Raw genomic sequence first — 21,715 nt, forward strand, 5'->3', positions numbered from 1 at the left:
ACTTCCTTGATACCATTCTGCTAAATTGCCCATGAATCTCAAAAAATTTGGCATGCAAGTTCAGCAAGTGATTAAGAAGGCAAATGGAATGTTGGGCTTCAATGCAAGGTAATGGAGTATAGGAGTAGGCAAGTCTTGTTACAAATGTGCTGAGTGTTGGTGAGACTACAACTAGGATATTGCAACACTTACAGTCTCCCAGTTAAGGAAGGATATGCTTGCATTATACTTAGTTCAGAGAAGGTTCACGATGCCATTTGTGGGATAAAAGGCTCATCTTCTAAGGAATAACTGATTGTGCATGACCTATAATTATTGGAGTTTCGAAGAATGAAGTGATCTTATTGAAATACACAAGTTTCTAATGGGGTTTTGATGTTCAGAGGATGCTTCCCTTCATTGTGTAATCAATTCTGGATTCCCCAGTTTAAAGGAAGGGAACCCAATTTAGAATGAAGATGAGGGGCTTGCCCACTCTTAAAGGGTCATTCATCTTTGGAATTCACTATGCCAGGCAACAGTGACAGTCAAGTCATTGAATATATTCAAGACCGAGTTGCACAGATTCTTGATCTGTGAGGGAGTCACCCTGGCAGCATGGTGACACAGTGGTGAGCACTGCTGCCTCACAGCTCCAGGGACCTGTGTTCAATTCCCAGCTTGGGTCACTGTCTGTGTAGAGTTCGCATGTTCTCCCCACGTATGCGAAGATTTCCTCTGGGTGCTCCGGTTTCCTCCCACAGTCCATAGATGTGCAGGTTAGGTGCATTGGCCAGACTAAATTGCCCCTTAGCGTTCCGGGACGTGTAGCTTGGAGGGATTAGCAGGATGAATGTGTGGGGCTGCAGGTATGGGGTCCGAATGGGATTGTTATCAGTGGATACTCGATGAGCTGAATGGCCTCCTTTTACGGGTTTCTGTGACTCTATGGAAAGTTATGCGGGGTTACCAGCAGAAAAGTGAAATTCAAACCACACAATTGGAACCACCATGATCTTACTGAGTGATGGTGCAGGTTCAAAGGGACGAATGAACTGTACCTGTGCCTATTACTTATGCTCACCCTCTCCCAAACCAGAGCATCCTCCCCAGCATGTGCTACACTTTTTTATTCAAAGGACACAAGGGATACATTTGAACATAGGAGTTGGTTGAAAGCTGAAAGGAGAGCCACAGTACTGATTTCAGCCATTAGCACACTGACCTATTTAGAAAATGACTAGTTGGGTGGTTTGTCTTTGACATAGATGGGATGATTGAAGGGCCTGACCAAATAAAGATTTAGTGCCTCAATGTTTTAAAAAATATGCTTTTAAAAAAATGTATACATGGGGTGTGGGCACCACTGGCTAGCCCAGCATTCATTGTCTATCCCTAACTGACACTGGAGAAGGTGTGCTGAGCTGTCTTCTTGAACCACCACATTCCATGTGGCGTAGGTACACCCTTAGTTCCGTTACGGAGGGAGTTCCAAGATTTTGACCCAGTGGCAGTGAAGAAACAGCGATATATTTACAAGTCAAGGATGGTGAGTGACTAGGAGGTGAACCTCCAAGTGATGATGTTCTGTCAGAAAAATTCAAATGAGAGGCAGCAAATCTTCAGAAAATTGATAAAAGAGAGCACATTTTATAGTCAGTAGGATATTATTTTTGCTACAACTCATGCAATTTTTTTTTAAAAAACCCACCCGTTTTCGATTTTACTGGAGACACAGTTGACAAGTTCAGCAGAGTGGGGATGAAGCCCAGGAATTTCCTGCTTCAGGCAATTCAATTAGTCAGCACTAATCCTGTTATTTCAGAAAATATTCAGTACAATCAAAGCATATACGGCCACTGTCTTACTCTAGATGATCCCGTGCTCTGATGATGATGAATCTGCTGACTGCAATGCCATGAATGTAGCAAACCACAGCTAAAAGTAGCAAAACTGCACCTCATCCAACTTGAAAACTGCAGTCCCAGCAGCATATTAGCCAGATTTTTTCACCTTCAAGAATTTGCGCATTATTTTGAAAAGGAAACAAAGATGATTTGCCACAAAACCAACTATACTACCGGAATAGTCGGCCCATTAGCACAATAAATAATTAACTATAGGCTTCCTGCCATGCCCCAATTCTCCTACACGTGACATGGCTGTGATAAGGTTCCATGAGCATCAGGTGCTAGACAAGTGCTATTGTCAAATTACTGGCAACCTAGCCCTGACCTCATTATAATGATGGTGTTTTGAAATGCCTCTTTACTTTGCGACACTTTCACAAAAATTCCTGTAAGCAGCCTGGTCATTTATGATTCACATCTGGTATTGTCATGCAATCAGTCCTTCCACAGTTTATGAGACATGCAACTAACTGATGCAATGAATTCTGTATTAAAAATTGCATAGATTTGTCCCATCTTTTCAGCGATCCAAAAAAAAATCACACCTCAGATCAAAACTTCCATTTTAAATGGACAGGAACAAGGATTACAATTGGTCGAGAATAAAATAATGCAAGAATCAATGATAAACAACCTTCAAATCTTCAGATGATGATCAACAATTCTGCTTCACAAAACTTCAGAATAATTGCGGCAGAAATTTCCCATTTTCTCTTCTCTGATGATGAACAACTGGTCAGGTTTCTGAAATGAATTCCTTTCCACAGCTAGGTCCCAAATTTCCCCCCAAAAAATGCAATTTTTTTTTTGGATATTAAGAAGTATTCTCACCATACTTCAACAATGAAGATTTTAAACGCTACTGACAATGAGGCATGGTGATCAGCTGTGATTAACAAGCATACATCTTTAACAAAGCCACATGTTGTACTTCAACCAAAGCAATCTCTAACAACCATTAAAACACCACTTCCCAAATAATTTAACAACAATATTGACAACAGTGGCTTTAAAATGGTTATGCTGGCTGAGAGTGAAGCATGCTGGGAATTTTGGCCACCTTATAGATTAAAACCAGATGCAGGTCGTAAAGAGGTTCCGGTCTGGGAACTGTGACCTGAAGCTTCCTGTGTTGGTCAGATCAGGGAAGTTGTTGACATTAACTGAGACTGCGCAGCTCCGATTTTTATGGCTGCTATGTGTGGGACGTGGCAAATGAATTAAACATCATGACGTCATTCAAAAGTAATTTCACTGGATGTTCGAGCCATGTGATCAATTTCTGGTTACACAATTGGCTGGATGACAGAGAATATGGATAAAAAACATATGAGTTCTTTGTTTGACAGCGATAACTTGGAAGAGACCAAGCACCACGACAAAGCTTGTACCCTGAAGAATGCTTCAGAGAGAAGATGATTGATTCTACAGTGAGGATATTTCTTGGCCAAGGTTTTCCTAAATTTGGTAGTATCTATTTTCAGTAAAATAGTTAAAGTTGATGTTTAGTTAGAGTTAAAGTTCAGTAATGAGTTAATGAGTTGCAACTGTTTATGTTTGATTTGGTACTAAAAGTGCTAAAGAAAGAAATACTGAATTACTGTCCTTGTTCGTCTCATCACACTGGAATGCTTGGAAGGTATTTAAATTAAAAGCTGAATAACAATACTCATTCCAAAGCAAAATACTGTATATCCTTATGTGGTGTTGGTGTACCTTTATGAAAGTTTTGTTTTTAAATCATGATCTCTGCAGCTCCCACAGCTTCAGTGTTTTCTTAGCTCACAGCCCGAGCTGATCTCAGTGCTGCCGAGTTGGCTACCTGATGTCTTTTTATTTGTCCTCGAGTGGCTTGGATAAAAATTGTTTGTTTTTACTTTGGGATCTACTTCATTAGGAGGGGGAGAAAAACTGGTTGACAGGTTAGGTAGCAGAAGTTCTTTCATTTTCAGTTCTGTGCTACAGTTTAATTTTTAGAAGGGACAGCAAGCTGAAAATAATTGTTTTCTCTCTTTTTTTTCTAATTTCTGCTAGTGATCTGAAAGCAAGGTCTTGCCTTCTGGAATAAAGATCCTGCAGTTGGTGGCTTGACCAGGGAGTCTCTCCCTGGAGTTCTGGGAAGCTATTGTAACTTCAAACTGTTCTGAGTCTATCCAGAGAATAGACTCAGACGTCATCCAAAGGACCCAAGTCTATTGGTACATGAACACAGGTCTTTGCTGTCTTAAACCTGTGAAAAGAGTCTCTTCTCATTTGTAATTGATAAAAGTTCTTGCTAATTTTCTTACTATACATTTTAACTACATTCTTAAATAAACTTTGTTTGATAAAAGCTCCCTAGTGTGTCATTTCAATCATACCAGAAGTGAAACATAGCATGCTTATCCTAGCTAAATTCAAGAGGCAAAACTTACAATCCAGGTGGGCTCCATAAAACACTTTGCAGTTTCTGATCTGACCCATAACATTTGTATTTTTAAATATAAACAGAAAATGACTCGAGTGACTCAGCAGATTCGTGAGACTCCAAGGACAGAAACAGAGTTAACACTTCAGGCTGTTGACCTTTCGACAGAACACAATACTCACGTATCTGAATAATCAATGAACAAAACTGCTAACACCAGGATACAACTATTTGTATTTTGGAACAATGATCAGTGTTTAAGTTAACATCTTCACTTTTAAGGCAGTAAACAGTAAACGCTTGCGACATTGAGTTTAAATCTGTACAAAACCATGATGGTACAAATATCCAATTTTCATCAAATCACATCCAAGTAAATGCACTCTGGCAGAATTCAACGATTAACTATCAATAAAACCCCATAATGGTGTACAGTTTCATAGACATGAGCAACCTTCTGGGATTTGGCCCAGATGGCTATTCTCAACGTTGCTTCTTCGATCAGCTTGTGTCAAAAGGTTATTTACAAGAGGAACTGTCTTAACTCAACATATGAATTTGAGCACATTTGATCTGGGTTTATGACTTTCTTTGCCTATCCAGGAACATTCAAGGTCAATAACAGGATTTCCACTGGCAACCTGGATAATAATATGGAGATGCTGGCATTGAACTGGGATAAGAACAGTAAGAAGTCTCACAACACCAAGTTAAAGTCCAACAGGTTTATTTGGTAGCACAAGCTTTCGGAGCGTTGCTTCTTTCCCACCTTTGTACTACCAAATAAGCCTGTTGGACTTTAACCTGGCGTTGTGAACCTGGATAATATCAGCTCAAGATAGCACAGATTGAGACATGTTCCAATCTTAGTACCAAAGTTAGGCAATGCATTAATTCGAAATAAACTTCTGGATTTAAAGTGCATATTCCAAAGATTTACATTCAGTAGTATAGCGGATTGGAGGGCTGAGCAGCCACTCAAGGAGGACAGTTTATTTTAATCCAATTTCATTCGATACCAGGGAAGTGGCAATCAGTATTTAAGGAAATAGTCTTTCCCACTTCAACCATCTAGGCCCTAATCTCTGTAAACCCCTTATCCTTCTGCATAAACCATTGCTTGATACTTAGCTTTTGACCCAGTTTTCAGTCACCTGTCCTAATATCAGTCAAAGGTGATTTGGTGTCAGATTTTGTCTGATAACATTCCTATCGAATGCCAGCAAAGTATGTGTGGACTTTTAGTGGATAAGAGCTATTTAACAATGAAGCATTTGTTAAGAAGCCTTAAAGACACTTACTTTTATCTGACAAAGGGAAGAGGTGCTTTGAAAGATTGCACATACACAGTCATTACAAGGACTTATTTAATAGGTCATTAAAGTTCAAAGCTGCTTGTTTGGTTCCCTTCAGAAACTTTGTACTAAAGGTCGATTCCAATTCTTGTCAAAGATCCCCACACAACCAACAATACGCAAACTTGGTGTTACTGCTTCACCCAGAGGCCAGTTTAAAGCCACTTACACAGCCCCTGAGGCTATCTATTCCCACTGAACTCTCCTCCATTGTTGGTCAAAAGCCTTCACCAATCAGGCCCTGCACTCTGGATTTCTCTTCCTAAACTCCTCCTTCTTGTCACCTCTGTTCATAAAACTCATTAAACTTCCTGAACTACTCTAGGCAAATATATGAATAGGATGGGAATAGATGGATGTGTCCCCGGAAGGGTAGGGGGTTTAGTTAACTCAGTGCAGGCTTGCAGGGCTGAAGGGCCTGTTCCTGTTCTGTAATTTTCTTTGTTCTTTGTACTCCCAATTCTTGTCAAATGTCCAATCATTTCTCATCTTACTATGCATCTATGGCCTTAGAGAGTTTAAAGTGGGTTCGTGTCCATGTTTCTCACAGGCATGATAAAATGTAGCCCCACATAGACATGTAGACCAGGTGATATTCATGAATGAGAACGCCATGGCACTTACCCACATCCTGCTCATGTCGTTCAGCTCATTCTTATATCGCATTGAGTCCAGCAGAACCTGGGCAAAATGAACAATCCATGCATGAGAAAACGCTCAACAAAACATTTCAGAACATCTGATCCGAATATACTTAGTTAACCAGAAAATATACATGTACACGCTCACAAATAAAACATGACATGAGCATGCTAGATGTATTTTATATTTAATAGACATGGGCAGCAAGGGGTGGGGAGATAAAAGGAAAATTTACTTGGCAGGTCCCAGCAGCTCACACAAGATACATTATTGCTCATTCAGTCCAATTGGAAGACTTGACTATTACAGGAAAATGGTTTATGCTAGAGTCATGGTTTTACAGACCAAAAATCAGAGCCATTATTCCAATCGACCTTTCCTGAAAACGTTTGCTGGTTCTATCAGGGTTAACAGCCTTTGCTCAAGGCAACATTCATCATTCGAGAGTTTTGATTTTTTTAAAAATTTTATTCCCTGCTCAAAGTTACAAAGCCGATGTGCAAAGTGGACAGGGCAAGCCCTTAATCCATCACCTTGCTTGCTCCAAAACTCAATTAAATTCAAACTCAATCCAATTCATGCTCCCCACAAGAGAGTCAAACAGGATCCAAGCTGACAAGAAAAGGCACTGCACCTGGTCTTGGGCTTGATATTGACCAAAAGGCTGAGGTGCTGGGCAAACCACTTCACGATCATGGTTTCACCCCCTGCCAGGTAAATCATTCGTGAAATTTGATGGGTTTTTCTCAACTCAAAAGGGAATTACAATTTGGGTGAATCTAGTCCCTCGCCAAACATCCATACACACTTTCCAGAATGGTTCGCTGAAAATGATCATGTCTGGTTAAATTTCCTCCTCTCCAGCCCAAGAGCACAAGCCAATTTAGGCTTTAACCACAGCAAAACCTTATCTGATTAAACATTTGACATGTTGAATGAGCAGGTGTTTTACTAGGTACTGTATTTCCTAATAGTAGTGTTGTATGGGACAACTAATGGAGTCTCAAGTTGTCTTCAAGGCGGTACACTTGACATTCGAAAGATTACAGTCAAAAAATCTTTCAATCGGATTCGTTACCTGTGAAGATTTATAGTAATTTGGAAAATAATTAAAGATAGATAGTTTGCTTGGCTCATTGATGAAAACTAGACTTGGTATTTGAAGGCAAGCATCTTAATGGGTTACAAAGTCTATACTGGACAGTGGCAAGGTTGCAAACATGCAGGTTTTAGCTCCAGCACCAGTGTGTGCAATTTGGGGGTTCTTAATGCTGCGATCACTCTAACTATACCCAAGTTCCTTTGGTGACATATTTCCACTGAGCGTGTGCAAGTCTCTTCAGATAAGAGGTAAGCACCCTGACAGTAAGACTCTTCAATGCAATCAAGGACACACTTTACTAACTGACCATAAAAAACAAATAGTGTTATCACTGAGCATCAGTATTTAGCATATTCATACACAACGTAGCAAGCTTTAATGTTGCACCAATAAATTGTTTCATATAGAGATTTTAGAACAGCACAACATACTGCATAATGGTCTTCCAATTCCCCTCTCTCCATTCTTACATTTCCAAACAAAGCTGCTCTGTTAAGTGTGGGTAAATCCAGAAGCACTGACCTACTATGAAAGTTATGTCTCTTGCCACCACTGGCAAATCGTCCAGATTGAATTCCAAATGCAATTTCGTGAGAGAACTCCACTTTTGTCATTTAGTGTTTTTAAAATGCCATTAGTTCACCAGCTGTATTTGCTTCCATGATTAGCGACAGAGCTCTAACCATCAAAACACCATCCTGGTGATAAACAGCTAAAAATGTTCCCTCCAGACTACTAAATTAGGAAGGACAACAAAGGTAGGAAGGACGATTCTATAATTGCATCATTGGACATTTTCCATTCCAGCATTAGAACAGGAAACGAGTCACCCACTTACCCACCAATAAACTCAAATAGAAACGCAATCACTGCAGACGTGGCCACTATGATTAAATAGATCTTGCACTACTTCCTTCAATCACCACAGTCAAATTCTGTTCCAACTCCTACAGGCTCTACTCCAGAATTTATCAATCAAGTTCCTCATAAAGAATACTTGAAAGCAGTATCACAGACGTTATATTCTCAGCTACATCATAATGTTAATGATAAGCAGATTCCATCTGCTCTTCCGTCTCTTGAGCCTTGAATTCCATCCAGCTTGACACGTGTCAACTTAATATTAAAGCATGGCTCAATGACCTCACGAAGGAGAGGCCTGACAAAGTGGAAACTCAATGCCTGACAAATGGACTAACCCTCACTAATACTAATCAATAATATAACTTTACCCATTGGATGTACATTTATATCTAAAAATATAGACTAAAAAACAGTAATCAGTGAGCTCAAGTGCTGTATTTTTGAGATATAGTTTCTCCAACTAACCTTTGTTTATAAGCTTCGATCTTATTTGAAGTATCAAACTTTGAATGACTGAAACTTGTGTGTGCATTGTAATGTATCATTGACTGAACTCAAATTTAATATTGTTAAATGTTTGATCACACTCCTGAAGTCAACAGAGAGATCCTATCCCTCCACCCCTCCTCCCTTTACAAGCTTATGACTGGAGTCCAAATGCCTCAATTCCGAGACACTCTTAACTGCGTGACAAACTTGGAGGCTTCCTGAATAACAACTGATCCCAGATTGGGAGCATGGTGAAACATCATTCATGGTCGGAGAAAACAAAGCAACCTCAAGTCCCCAAATAGTTCACAGTTCTATCCCAAAAGGCACTGTGGATGTACCTAAACCACACGGACTACAACATTCCAAATTGCTATGCAGCAATCTGTCTCTCTCAACATCCTGGATATCATTGACAGAAACTGAACTAGACCAGTCACATAAACACTGTGGCTACAACAGTAGGTCAGAGACCGGGAATCCTGCAGTGAGTAACTCACATTCTTCCCAAAGCCTTTTCACTCTCTACAAAGCACAAGTCAGAAGCATGATGGAATACTCTCCACTTACCTATTGCTCCAGCAACACTGAAGCAGCTCAACACCATCTAGGACAAAACAACCCCTTCCTCTTTCACCACTGACAAACTTTGGCAGCACTGTGCACCATCTACAAGATACACTGCAGGAACACACCAAGGCACCTGAGGCAGCACCTTCCAACTCTCAACCACTAACACAAGAGCAACAGACACATTGGAACACCATCACCTGGAAGCTCTCCTCCACATCACTCACCATCCTGACTTGGAAATATATCGCCATTCCTTCACTGTCACTGGGTCAAAATCCTGGAACTCCCTTCTGAAGGGGACCAAGAGGTGTACCTACACCTCAGGGACGGCAATTGTTCATGAAAGCAGCTCACCAACACCTTCTCCAAGGATGGGCAATAAAAGCTGGCCTAGCCAGTGACACCTGTACGCCATGAAAAAAACCTAAAACAAAAGCCTCAAAACTATGAGCTGACCACTTCCACGTGTAGGCCAGGACTTTTTGGCTGTTCACACTGGCGGGATCTTCTGGTCCTGCGAATGGCACACTCCCACCGCAGGTTTCCCAGTGACAACGGGTAGAGTCAACGGAAAATTTCATTGACAGCTGCAGGGCTAGTGTTAGTGGCTGTGAGTTGAAAGATGCTGCCCGAGGTGCCTTGGTGTGTTCCACCGCCAGCCAACAACGTGTCATCTCCCACCATGACAAAGATGCCATATGGAGGCCACAGAATCCTGCCTGTTCTGTTTGTTTTGCAATCACTTTCAAGCAATGTCCACTGTCTCTCGACCCTTCGCCAATGTGAACAGCTTCTTACTATCCACATTTAGACTCTAAGCACATCTGTCAAACTTCTCATCAGCCTTCTCTTTCAGCAAAAAGATTTCAGCTTTTCCAATCTACTCAGCTAGAGTTGAAAGTTTATTTATTAGTGTCACTCGTAGGCTTACATTAACACTGCAATGAAGTTACTGTGAAAATCCCCGAGTCGCCATACTCCGGCGCCTGTTTGGGTACAAAGGGAGAATTTAGCGTGGCCAATGTACCTAACCAGCACATCTTTCGGACTGTGGGAAGAGACCACAGCACCTGGAGGAAACCCACGCAGACACGTGGAGAACGTGCAGACTCCACACACGGTGGCCCAAGCTAGGAATCGAACCCGGATCCCTGGCGCTGTGAGGCAGCAGTGCTAACTACTATACCACTGTGCTGCCCTAACTAGTTATATTGTGTAACTGTGCCATTTCATCCAAACACCAGGCATGGGGGAGATACACATGGTTTCATCATGACATTGAAAGGCATCAACAATTCACTAATAATGAAGCCTCAAATCACTAATCTATAATCACTAACCTATACTCCATTCATCAGATGAACATAACCTGATAGTAATAAAGCAGAATGCATGCAATGTTGTGGCTTTATTCCAAAAGTAACTTTTATGTACTTTAAACAAAACATTATTGGTCCCTAGCCAGAACACCCCGCCCCTACCACCCCCTCCTGGGATCTGGCTGAGGATAGTAACCCTTCCTATTATGTTGTTGGCCTTCTCAAAGATCCAAGGCTCCCTACCTAGGAAAATCAGGCACAGAAAAGCAATCCAATCCTCACTATCACTGACAGCAGAAGGCTTCATCAAAGCTTCAGACTGTGAAAAGCAATGTCTCACAAAGTTCAGAAAGTTCACCAAGGTGGCCTCCTCAATGCAGTGTCTACATAAAATATATAAGCTTCAGTCATCAGTACTTGGGGAAACAACTGTAGACGGTGGCCATGACTCCCACACAATAGGACAGAGAATGATATTTCAGTCTCACCGTTCTAAGGGGATTGTGGCTGTGAATCACTATCCCATTTTATTTGTTTTAATGCTCAAAAGCAGACAAAAAAGAGAGGAAAATCCAATCACGCGTGAAATGATTTATGCAAACCAAAGTCTCACTGGAGAAGGGATAAACCAACAACATTACATCTCATTTCAATCACAGAGACAGTAAATAAATGACACAACTTTAGTTCAAAATTTGCAAATGGATTTTTTGCTGAATATATTTGCATGAGCATGTCAGTCCTTTAAATAGCCTAGCCTGAGATCGATGGTTAAACCACATCTGGCAGCAGCTGCCACAAAGGAAATAGCATTAAAATACACACATAAGATTCAGGTGAGAGCCCTTCATAGGCCAAGGGAGAACCTGGAGAGGATAGAAGGTCCTTCGAAATATTGAACATTGGAAATCAGAGCTGTATAATCTGAAAGTGACTCTGTTAGCCGCCTGACTTCTTAAAGCCAGGAATCAATACGTGACAACCCTCAAGCTCTCCTTTCTAGTGATTAGAGAACTCGATGAGAACATTGGAGTTAGCAGTACATGGCATTGACAATCATTGGTTAAACACATCAGGGGTGATCCTACCAAAGGAATTCTAAGTGCCAAACGAGCGTGAAAACGGGAGACCTTCATGCCAATTTTGGGTGACTTCAAAGTCGAATCTTACCACACTTTGGCAGAAGAATCTTGACAAACTTGGAATCTGCCAGTAGGGGAAATGGACAGGGCCTAAATCACCCAAAAGCCAGCTGATAGCAGCAGAGGGCACAATTGCACATGCTCAGATATCTGTGCTCTGAGAACACAGAGACCTGTCACTGCCTCTGCTGCCACTCTCCATGGCCAAAACCCAACCCTCCCAACCCACTACTGAGAGGGCTTGTGGCCTATTGCAAGCCTCCCCACTGTCCTAGAATGATCACACCCCACCCCCAATCACTGTGCAGAGTGGCAGCAGTTCTTCCCCTCCCTGACAGCTGTTGCCAAGTATGCAGCAATCCCTACCCCCGACCCTCCCCACACCGATCGCCATAACAGAGTGCATAGCAGTGCCCCAGGCTCTCATCTGGCCCTGCCTCCAGAAGGCCCCACCTGGTGTCAGGCTGACACTGCCAAAGGGGTACTCCCCATCCCTGACCTCCCAGGCTTCAATGGCCTCTGGTTCTACTGACAAGGCAATTACATCTGGTCTCCATTGATGGGGGACAATATGTGATCTCTGGAGAGAACCCTCCCCAGTGAGGTCTCACAGGCAAGCGAGCACAGACAATTCTGTCCCAGGCTCACGAACTCCACTTAAATTACCATTTAAATCAATTTAGATAATATATTCAGCCTTGTGTCCAGAACTACACACCAGATATCCGGTGCTGATAAGAGCGCAAAAGGCGAGAAAAATCGGGCATAAACTTGAGCTCTAGGCTCACTTGCGATTTTACTGGCTCGCCCCATCCATCATTTTACCGGCAATGGTAAAAACACACCCCTCCCCATCTGTTTTCTGGCGAACTGCTCATGTGTAACAAACGCACAAGGACGATATCATTATGTTTCACACTATCTAGGGAAAGGCCTGTAGAACTCGCAATTTCAAAGCATGAGACACATAGACATGGGACAATGAAGACACACAAGACTATGACCAGCTGTAACCAGAGCTATCAACATTGCAAATTTTATACGAGTTTTCAAATTGTGAGCTACATATCTGAGGCATCCACAATTTGGGCCCATCATTGTTCCAGACTAGAATCAATGACAGCCATGTATTCAGCCTTCCTATCGCAATCATACAATAATTCTAATGAGGCTCATGATGTGGACCTCTTACGACACAATTCAGGCAGTAATGGCTTGTCCAATCCTATGTATGATAACGTGGAGTGCCAGGGTTACTCGCACACTGCGTATATAATCTTGAGTGTTGCTGACTGTGTAAATAAATCTAAGTTTGGTGAAGGGACCCGGGTCTCAGGAGTCATTTTAGTCTCTCTTCCCATCTTTCTTGGTTTTATTTCTTTCACTTTCCTGTTTCCTACATTCCCTTCATTCCTTCAAGATTATAAGGCTGCAGGAGTACAGTATAAGGTGTCTGGTCACACATTCCAGACATCATGAGTGTGGGCATGTTTGATGGCCCAGATGAGTGTTTCCTGTTTATTAACTAAAAAGATTTGCAAGTACCTTTTGTTTTTGTCAATGGGAAAACAGGATTGCAGTTGTTACACAAGCAGTAAAAATTTCCTATTCTGATAATAGTTCATTCCAAGATCACCAATTTCTATTTCTGTAACATTGCCTGGCTTCAATTCAACTGCTGCTGAAAACATCATCCATGTCTCTGTAACCTCCATACTGGACTCTTCCAACACACTCCGAGCTGGCTGACCATATTCTATCCTTGATAAAACCTGTAATCCAAACCTCTGCTTTCAAGTCCTTAATCACACAAGGTCCCATTCACCTCACATCCCAGCATTCACCAATATACAATGGTACCCAATCATGATTTTAAAACTTACATCTTTATCTTCAAAGTTCCTCGATCCTCTCACCCCATTCTGACCTGTGAAATCTTCTCCAATCCCACAACCCTCAAAAATATGTGCTCATCTCATTCCAGTCCCTTTACCATCTCCATTTTAAAATACTCCACCAATGATGGATATGCCTTCAGCTGCCTAAGCCCAAGCTCTGGAATTCCCTCCTTTACCACCTCCATTGCCCTTTTCCTCTTAAGTAATCCCTTCAAACCTAACATTTCAATCAAGCTTTTGGCCATCTGCCTTAATATCTCACATGAGTTAGTGTTGAATTTATAATGAATGTTCTTGGGTTTCTTTTTATTACATTTATTACATTAAATGCATTTTACAGGTTGCTGTTGTATCTAGGGCTCTTCATGTTTTACACAGGACTTTCTACATCTCTGTGAACATTGGAAAGTCCCAGTAGTGGGAATAAAATGCATGAGATAGGCATTCTCATAGAATACACTTTGCCTCAACTCTGCCCTATGAAAAAGGTACTAAATCTACCCAGAACCTCCAAATCTGGTCAGAGTTCCAGAAAGTGCAAGATCTCCTTTTCCTCTCTATTTCCAGTATTATCTCCAAATTTACTCAAGACTCTGAAGACTCTAAAGTCTTCTACTGACCATGAAATTCAAACAGCAATGTCTCTGGTATAGCTGCATTGACAATCCTTCCGATCCCTCCAAAACTTTGGGAAAATGGCCTCTTGGACCAGAAAGGCATTTCTCTATTTCAAGCACCCAGAATCACTATTAAAGGCTACTCTGTCAGGTCAATCATAGAGGAGGTTTTCCCAGCAGCAGTGGAAGTATATCACAGTCAAAATCCAATGGTCATATCTGCATGCACATTCTAGAAGGGGTCATCACATAATGAGCAGTGGGAATTGAGATTTCTTTTACCATTTCAGATTGTCTGAAGGGAAGAAAGCATGATGGGAAAATTACTTTGTAACCCCTTCTGACGAGAAGCTTGTTTTTGGTTTTGATAGTTTGGTGGTACAGTTAAATTGATCAAACTGATACTTGTTTTTTTTAAGGATTGTTATATAATGCACAATGCTCATCAGCTACCATTGCTAGATCTGGAAGGCTGGAGTCTGCTGCAGATAAGTGAACAGGTGAGCCATTACTCACCATCACTTCATTAAATGAATTGATCAATATCAACAGCTTCATACAAGATGTTTCTACCAATAAATTATAACAGATGACTGATGTCTCCAATGAAACTGATATTTTCAACACTGAAAATTTATCTGCTGGCTGACATTAAACAGGCAGATTATCTACAAACTGTGCTGCTGCTTGATCCTACCCTTTCTTCCTACCATTATACCTCATGCCCTGATCAATAAGACTCTTAGGTGGTCACCCCTCTGACACAAAGCAATCAGCTGCTTAAAATACATTTAAAAACAGGGTTAGTGTCAGCGCCATCACTTACTGGTAAGTCCTGATCAACGTCCACCATCCACACTATTATGATAAGCTATTAAAAGTCAAGGAACTTTCCAGATCTGGAATCTAATGCAGACCTTCCAGTCTAAAACAGAGGGCAGCATCTTGATCCACTCTGCTGTCTGAAATCAGCCTGCACATCAGCAAATAAAACAAACCATGGAATGTATTGGCATATGTCTCTGTAGAGTCACGTGGCTCAGTCAGTCACAAAGTTCCAAGTTCAGGTCCATGCACTAGAGTGTAAAAATCATTGCTGATCACTCCAGTGCAATAGTGAGGGGGTACTGTCCTGTCCTATCTGCCTACATCGGATGGATGTAAAAGAACCCATGGCACTAAGAGGGCCAGTTATCCCCAGTGTCCTGGCCAACACTTATTCTTCAATCAGCATCACAGAAAGATTATCTGGTCATCACATTTCTACTTGTGGGAGTTTACTGAGCACAAGTTGGCAGTGTGCTTCCTACATTACAACAGTGAATCGGCTTCAGAAGTACTTCATTGGCTTTAAAGTACTTTGAGACGTTTGGTAGTTGCAACAAGCAAAATACAAGTGCCTTCTCGAGCTGAATAGGGTTTAATTCATGGAAACCAATTGTCTCCAGCATACCATTTACAACTACCATCATGGCCCAACCCCATCCAAAGATTGAGGAGAACAACTCAAATTCAGGGACCTGAGTTCAATTCTGGCCTTGGGTGACTGAGAAGAGTATGCACATTCTCCCCTTGTCTGTGTGGGTTTCCACAGGGTGCTCTGGTTTCCTCCCACAGATGCCGGCATTGGACTGGGGTAAGCACACTAAGAGGTCTGACAACACCAGGTTAAAGTCCAACAGGTTTACTTTTGGCAGCACCAGTTCCTCGCACAGTCCGTAGATGTGCAGGTTACGTGGACTCGCCACGCAAATGCGTGGGATTATGGGATAGAGCAGGTGGGTGGGCCTGGCCAAGATGCTCTTTCAGGGAATCAGTGCAGTTTGGAAGGATTGAATGGCCTCCTTCTGTACTGCAGGGGTTCTTTCATTTAGCAAAATGTTCAGAAGTTAAAATAAATTTGCTTCAAATGTCCTTGTCCTCAACCACACAAGTGTTCCATAACTACTGGACCACATCTGCCCAAGTGCCACCTTACAACCTTCAGTTCTATTTTTAATGGACCTCACTGAGACAGCATCAACTTTTTCCAATACACGTTAATCAACACAGATCACCAAAGGAAAAAGCCCAATGGATTTCTACTTTGCATGAGGTTTGACAATCTAATTGCTCACTCATGTCACAATTGCAACTCAAGGTTAAAAATATTTCTTGCATGTATTTGGAAGCTTGAATCATGTCCACTCTCAATCTTTCAATTTTGAAAAAAAATTCAGTTTTGTCAGCAAAACCCTGCATAATAGAGATTTAAGTTCTGAAAGAATTGTCTTTTTATTCAGTCCAAATGAGTTATATTACCTGAGTGTTGCAATCAAATATTCCAGAAATGTATCCCAAGCCCTGATTCTCCTCGTTAATAACACCTCAATACCAGTTGCATGGTATTAAAGTTGGATACTTTCAGTCAATCAAAACTCACATCCAGATTTTTCTCCATCTTCAGTCTTCTATGGTAATCTCAACCACGGCATTCTTCCGTCTACCATTATACACTACCTCACATTAAACTCCATTTGTCATTTCATCAAAGCTTGTCCACATTTACTTCATTTATTTTTTGTGCACTGGGTCATGTAGCATGGTTTCATCCACAAATTTTACAGCATTATATTCTATTGGTACCCATGTATATTTATAAACTGTTTAATCAAGGGAACACACCAGCACCCTTTGAAACTCAATTAGTCACCAACTCCTCCACTTATCATCACCTTCTGTTTACTGCTGTTTAGCCAATTTGCTGTCTCACTATTGTACTAACATTGTCATGCACTGTCTTACTCTGCTCTATAATTAAATGGATCATATTTTGCTCCTTGTTTCAAGCATTGAAGCTGCATGAGTAACTTTCCAGTCTCCAGGTACAATTCATGGCTCCTTATAAATATCAAACAGACTTTTGCCTACTTTATCACTCAATGCCGATAAGGATGTCTTGCACGCATCGCATTCAGTCTAATTTCCCAGTAAACATTTAGTAGAGAGTTGTTTAAATGCAAGTATATCCAATCTGCATATTCTACACATTTTATACAGGATCAGTTTTGTGGAGACTGGAATCTGTCCATTGTCATTTGTGATGAAGACTAGCAAATTTAAGGACTGCAATTCTATCTACCTGCCTCTGCTTCCTTATCCCCTGGTGACCACAATCTTCTGACCCAGAGTCTGCCCTGTGGAGCAAGATGAAACAGGCTCGTGTTTCAACTTTCAAAAGGTACACATAGCACGTGACCAGCAGCCTAAAAGAAGACAACAGCTCAGTGCAATAATCAGAGTCTGACATTCTCAGGATCAGAACCTCCTCTTACAACCGATTGACTGTATGAAGTGAAATCCCCAGAAATCACAGCCTCCCAGTCCTTCCTGTCTTCCATCATGAGGTCTTAGATGACAGTACACAAGGGAATCTGGATGAGCTGACTGCAGCCCTAGAGTCTTTTGAGAAGAGTAGAACTCCCAGAAGCAATAGCTTACCAGCTGAGCTGTATTCAGCTCTGTGGGACCAGCTCACTCAGATCTATTGGAAGGATGCAAGAGTATACTTCTGGTCAACAGCTTTTCGGAATCCACAAGGTAAGGCATCAGAAAAAGAAGAAATTAAAAATTGGTGAGCCATTTCACTACTGAATGTGGACTCTGTTCAAGGTGATTGCCATTTATATTTGGAATAGGTGACCCACCCGGCCAATGTCCACATTGCACTTGGCAGGAAGATCTCTGATAAGCAAGGCTGTCTAAGGGAAAGGGGTGTGGCCATCCTAGTTTTGCTTCCAAAAATTTGCACTTTCCCAATTTACGCTCCACCTGCCAAACTTTTGACCACTGACTGAACCCATGTCACTTTACAGACTCATGTCTGTTTCTCAATTTACTTTTCTACCTTTGTGCCATCAGCAAATTTAGCAAACACACTCTTGGTCCCTTCATCCAAGTCATGATATAAATTGTAAATAGTTGAGGTCCCAGCACTGATCCCTGTGACATTCCATTCACCCTATTTTGCCAAGCCAAAGAAGACTCATTTATTTCTACTTCCTGTTAGCTATCCAATCCTCTAGCCATGCTAATATGCCAGCCCTGCACAAGTTCTTACTTTACATGTGGTACCTTGCCAAATGCTTTCTGAAAATCCAAGTACAGCACATCACTGGTTCTCCCCCTATCTGTGTTACCTGTACGTCTTCAAAGAACTCCAATTATTCAAACATGATTTCCCATTCCAAAAACCTTGCATTAAGATTTTATAAGTGTCCCACTATAAGTTCCTTACTAATACATTGCAGCAATTTCTCCATGACAGGTATGAAGCTAACTGCCTGTAGTTTCTGGCTGTTTCCTTCCTTTCTTGAACGGAGGAGTCACCAATTTATACAATCTAGAAAAATTAAAACCTACGTCTGCAGCCACTTCTTTAAGACTCAAGGATGATGTTCATCACACCTGGGAACTTGTCAGCTTTTAGTTCCAATAATTTACTCAGTACCTTATTCTGATAAGTTCCTTTCCTTTTACCCCCTGGTTTACAACTTATTTCTGGGATGTTATTTGTTTCCTCTATACAGTGAGGAAAAAAGCAAAATCTCTGTTCCATTCATTTGTTCTCATTTTCCATTATTATTTCCCCAGAGTAGTTCTTTAGAGGAATTAATGTTCATTTTACATTTCCAGCTTCTCTCTCTCATACTCCAATTTATCCATTCTTATTAGTCATTTACTTGCTATTCCCTACATTCTGTTCAATCTTTCAACCTGTCAGTCAGCTTCATGGAATTATGTTTCTTTTAATTTGATATTATCTTTACTTTCCTTAGTTCGCCACAGATGCTGCATCCTTCCCTTAGTCTTTCTTCCTCACTGGGAAGCACCTTCTCTGAATATTCTGAAATATCCCTTTCCATGTCTGCCACTGCATCTCTATCCCTTAACCTAAGTTTCCAGTTTACTTCAGCCAGCTCGGTTTCCATGTCCACACAACTGAAATCCCTCCAACTGAATGTGTAATTCAACCATATTATGATCACTGCTACCTATGGTCACCTGCATTATAGAGGTCATTAATTAAACCTTGTCATGTAACATATTACCAGTATAGCCTGTTCTCTGGTTGGTGCAAAAACATGCTGCTAGATCAAAAAGCCTGTCCTGAGAACATAAGAACATAAGAAATAGGAGCAGGAGTAGGTCATGTAGCCCTTCGAGCCTGCCCCGCCATTCAATAAGATCATGGCTGATCTGAAGTGGATCAATTCCACTTTCCCACTTTCTCCCCATAACCCTTAATTCCCTTGTCTGTCAAAAACCTATCTACCCGTGACTTAAATATATTTGACGAGGTAGCCTCTACTACTTCAACGGGCAGAGAATTCCAGAGATTCACCACCCTTTGAGCGAAGAAGTTCCTCCTCAACTCCGTCTAAACTGTCCCTCCCCTTATCTTGAGGCTGTGCCCTCTAGACCTGCTATCCTTTCTGAGCGGGAAGAATCTCTCTACCTCTACCCTATCCATCCCTTTCATTATCTTATACATCTCTATAAGATCCCCCCTCACCCTTCTAAACTCCAGTGAGTACAGACCCAGTCTATTTAGTCTTTCTTCATAGTCTAACCCCCTCACCTCAGGTATCAGCCTAGTGAACTTCCTCTGCACTCCCTCCAAGGCCAATATATCCTTGCACAAGTGCGGCGACCAAAACTGCACACAGTACTCCAGCTGCGGCCTCACCAGTGCCCTGTGCAGTTGCAACAAGACCTCCCTACTTTTATATTCAATCCCCTCGCTGTAAAGGCCAGCATCCCATTTGCCTTCTTCATCACCTGCTGACTGGGTTTTTGCGACTCATGCACAAGTACCCCCAGGTCCCTCTGCACCGTAGCATGCTGCAGCTTTTCGTCCTTTAAATAGTAATCCCTCTTACTATTATTTCTGCCCAAGTGGATAACCTCACACTTGCTAACATAGTACTTCATCTGCCAGGTGCTCGCCCACTCACTCAGCCTATCCAGATCCCTCTGCAGACTTTCCACACCCTCCGCACAATTTGCTTTTCCACTCATCTTTGTGTCATCAGCAAATTTCGTCACCCTACACTCAGCCCCCTCCTCCAGATCGTCTCTACAAATGGTAAATAGCTGAGGCCCCAGCACCGATCCCTGCGGCACTCCACTAGTCACCAACCACCAATCAGAATAGCACCCATTGATACCAACTCTCTGCCTCCTATTAGACAACCAATCCTCTATCCACGCTAACACCTTACCCCCAACTCCAAGCCCCCTAACCTTCTGAAGCAACCTTTTGTGCGGCACCTTATCAAACGCCTTTTGGAAAATCGAGAAACACCACATCCACCGGTTTCCCTCTGTCTACCGCACTAGAGGCATCCTCATAGAATTCCAATAAATTTGTCAAACACGACTTCCCCTTAACGAATCCGTGCTGTATCAAAACATTCTTTTCTAGGTACCTCGCTATTTCCTCTTTGATGACGGATTCTAGCATTTTTACAGAACACTGAACTCATCATCTCGGCTATCCTGACCAATCCGATTACAAACCAAACTACATGTAGATTAAAATCAGCCACGATTAGCACTGTGTAGCAATCGAAAGCCCCCATTATTTATTGCTGGTTCCAGCTTCTTTAACCCACAGGTTCTTAGTCCATACGGAGGAGGCATGGGGAGGATGAAGGGTTGAGAAGGAGAGAAACAAACTTTGCATCAGGCTTTCATCATCTTTTCCTGCCACTTGGAGCAAAGGCAGGCAAGCATTTCCGAAGGAGTTCACTTATTCCATTGTCAATAGACAAGCGTTTGGCTGACTCAGTTGTGGTTTTGGTGATTTTCCAGAAAGTCTGGGTACACAGGGCATTATCACGAAGGTGGAGCTGCCTGTAACTGAGCTCTCTTTTTCTCACATCATTGTTGCAATTGTTATAAAAGACACATTGCAGTATCAATAAGACAGGGCTTGCTGTTCCAGGTGTTAGAACAGAGGTGTTACAAAACTCGACAACGATGAGTCTAGTCTTTTTAATATCCCTGTTTTAATTTTAATCCTCCTAGCCTTGTTCTTACCCATCTCGGTAACACCCTCCACAGTCTATTCATGATTCTAGCTTCTTATACATCCTCCCACTCTCATGGCCATGACATGCCTTCACAGCTGCCAAAGCCTCACACACCTCAAAATATCCAGCTGACCCTTCTTAAAACACACTAGCCCAAGCTATTCATCACCCTTCCCAATATCTCCTGCACTAGATCAGAGGCAATTTTTTGTGCTACACTTCTGCGAAATGCATGGAGAGGATTGCCTCAATTGAAGGTGCAATGCAAATGCAAGAACTGCATTAAAAAAGTGTCTGAGTGTATCACATTTTAAGGGGGAGGGGTGGGGAAAAAGTGTCACA

General features: G+C 41.8%; 1 protein-coding gene across 2 annotated transcripts in view; it reads right to left on the reverse strand.

The window, feature by feature from the left end:
• hip1 (huntingtin interacting protein 1) overlaps positions 1-21,715 on the reverse strand; it is a 249,818-nt gene that overhangs the window by 122,402 nt on the left and 105,701 nt on the right. For both annotated transcript variants that reach the window (XM_080210991.1, XM_080210992.1), the window contains exon 4: positions 6,276-6,332. In XM_080210991.1, coding sequence (XP_080067117.1) covers positions 6,276-6,332 — 57 coding nt within the window. The remainder of the gene's footprint in view (positions 1-6,275; positions 6,333-21,715) is intronic.

Source organism: Carcharhinus amblyrhynchos, chromosome 23 (assembly GCF_965287045.1).
Source record: "Carcharhinus amblyrhynchos chromosome 23, sCarAmb.v2.hapA, whole genome shotgun sequence".
Classification (NCBI taxonomy): domain Eukaryota; kingdom Metazoa; phylum Chordata; class Chondrichthyes; order Carcharhiniformes; family Carcharhinidae; genus Carcharhinus; species Carcharhinus amblyrhynchos.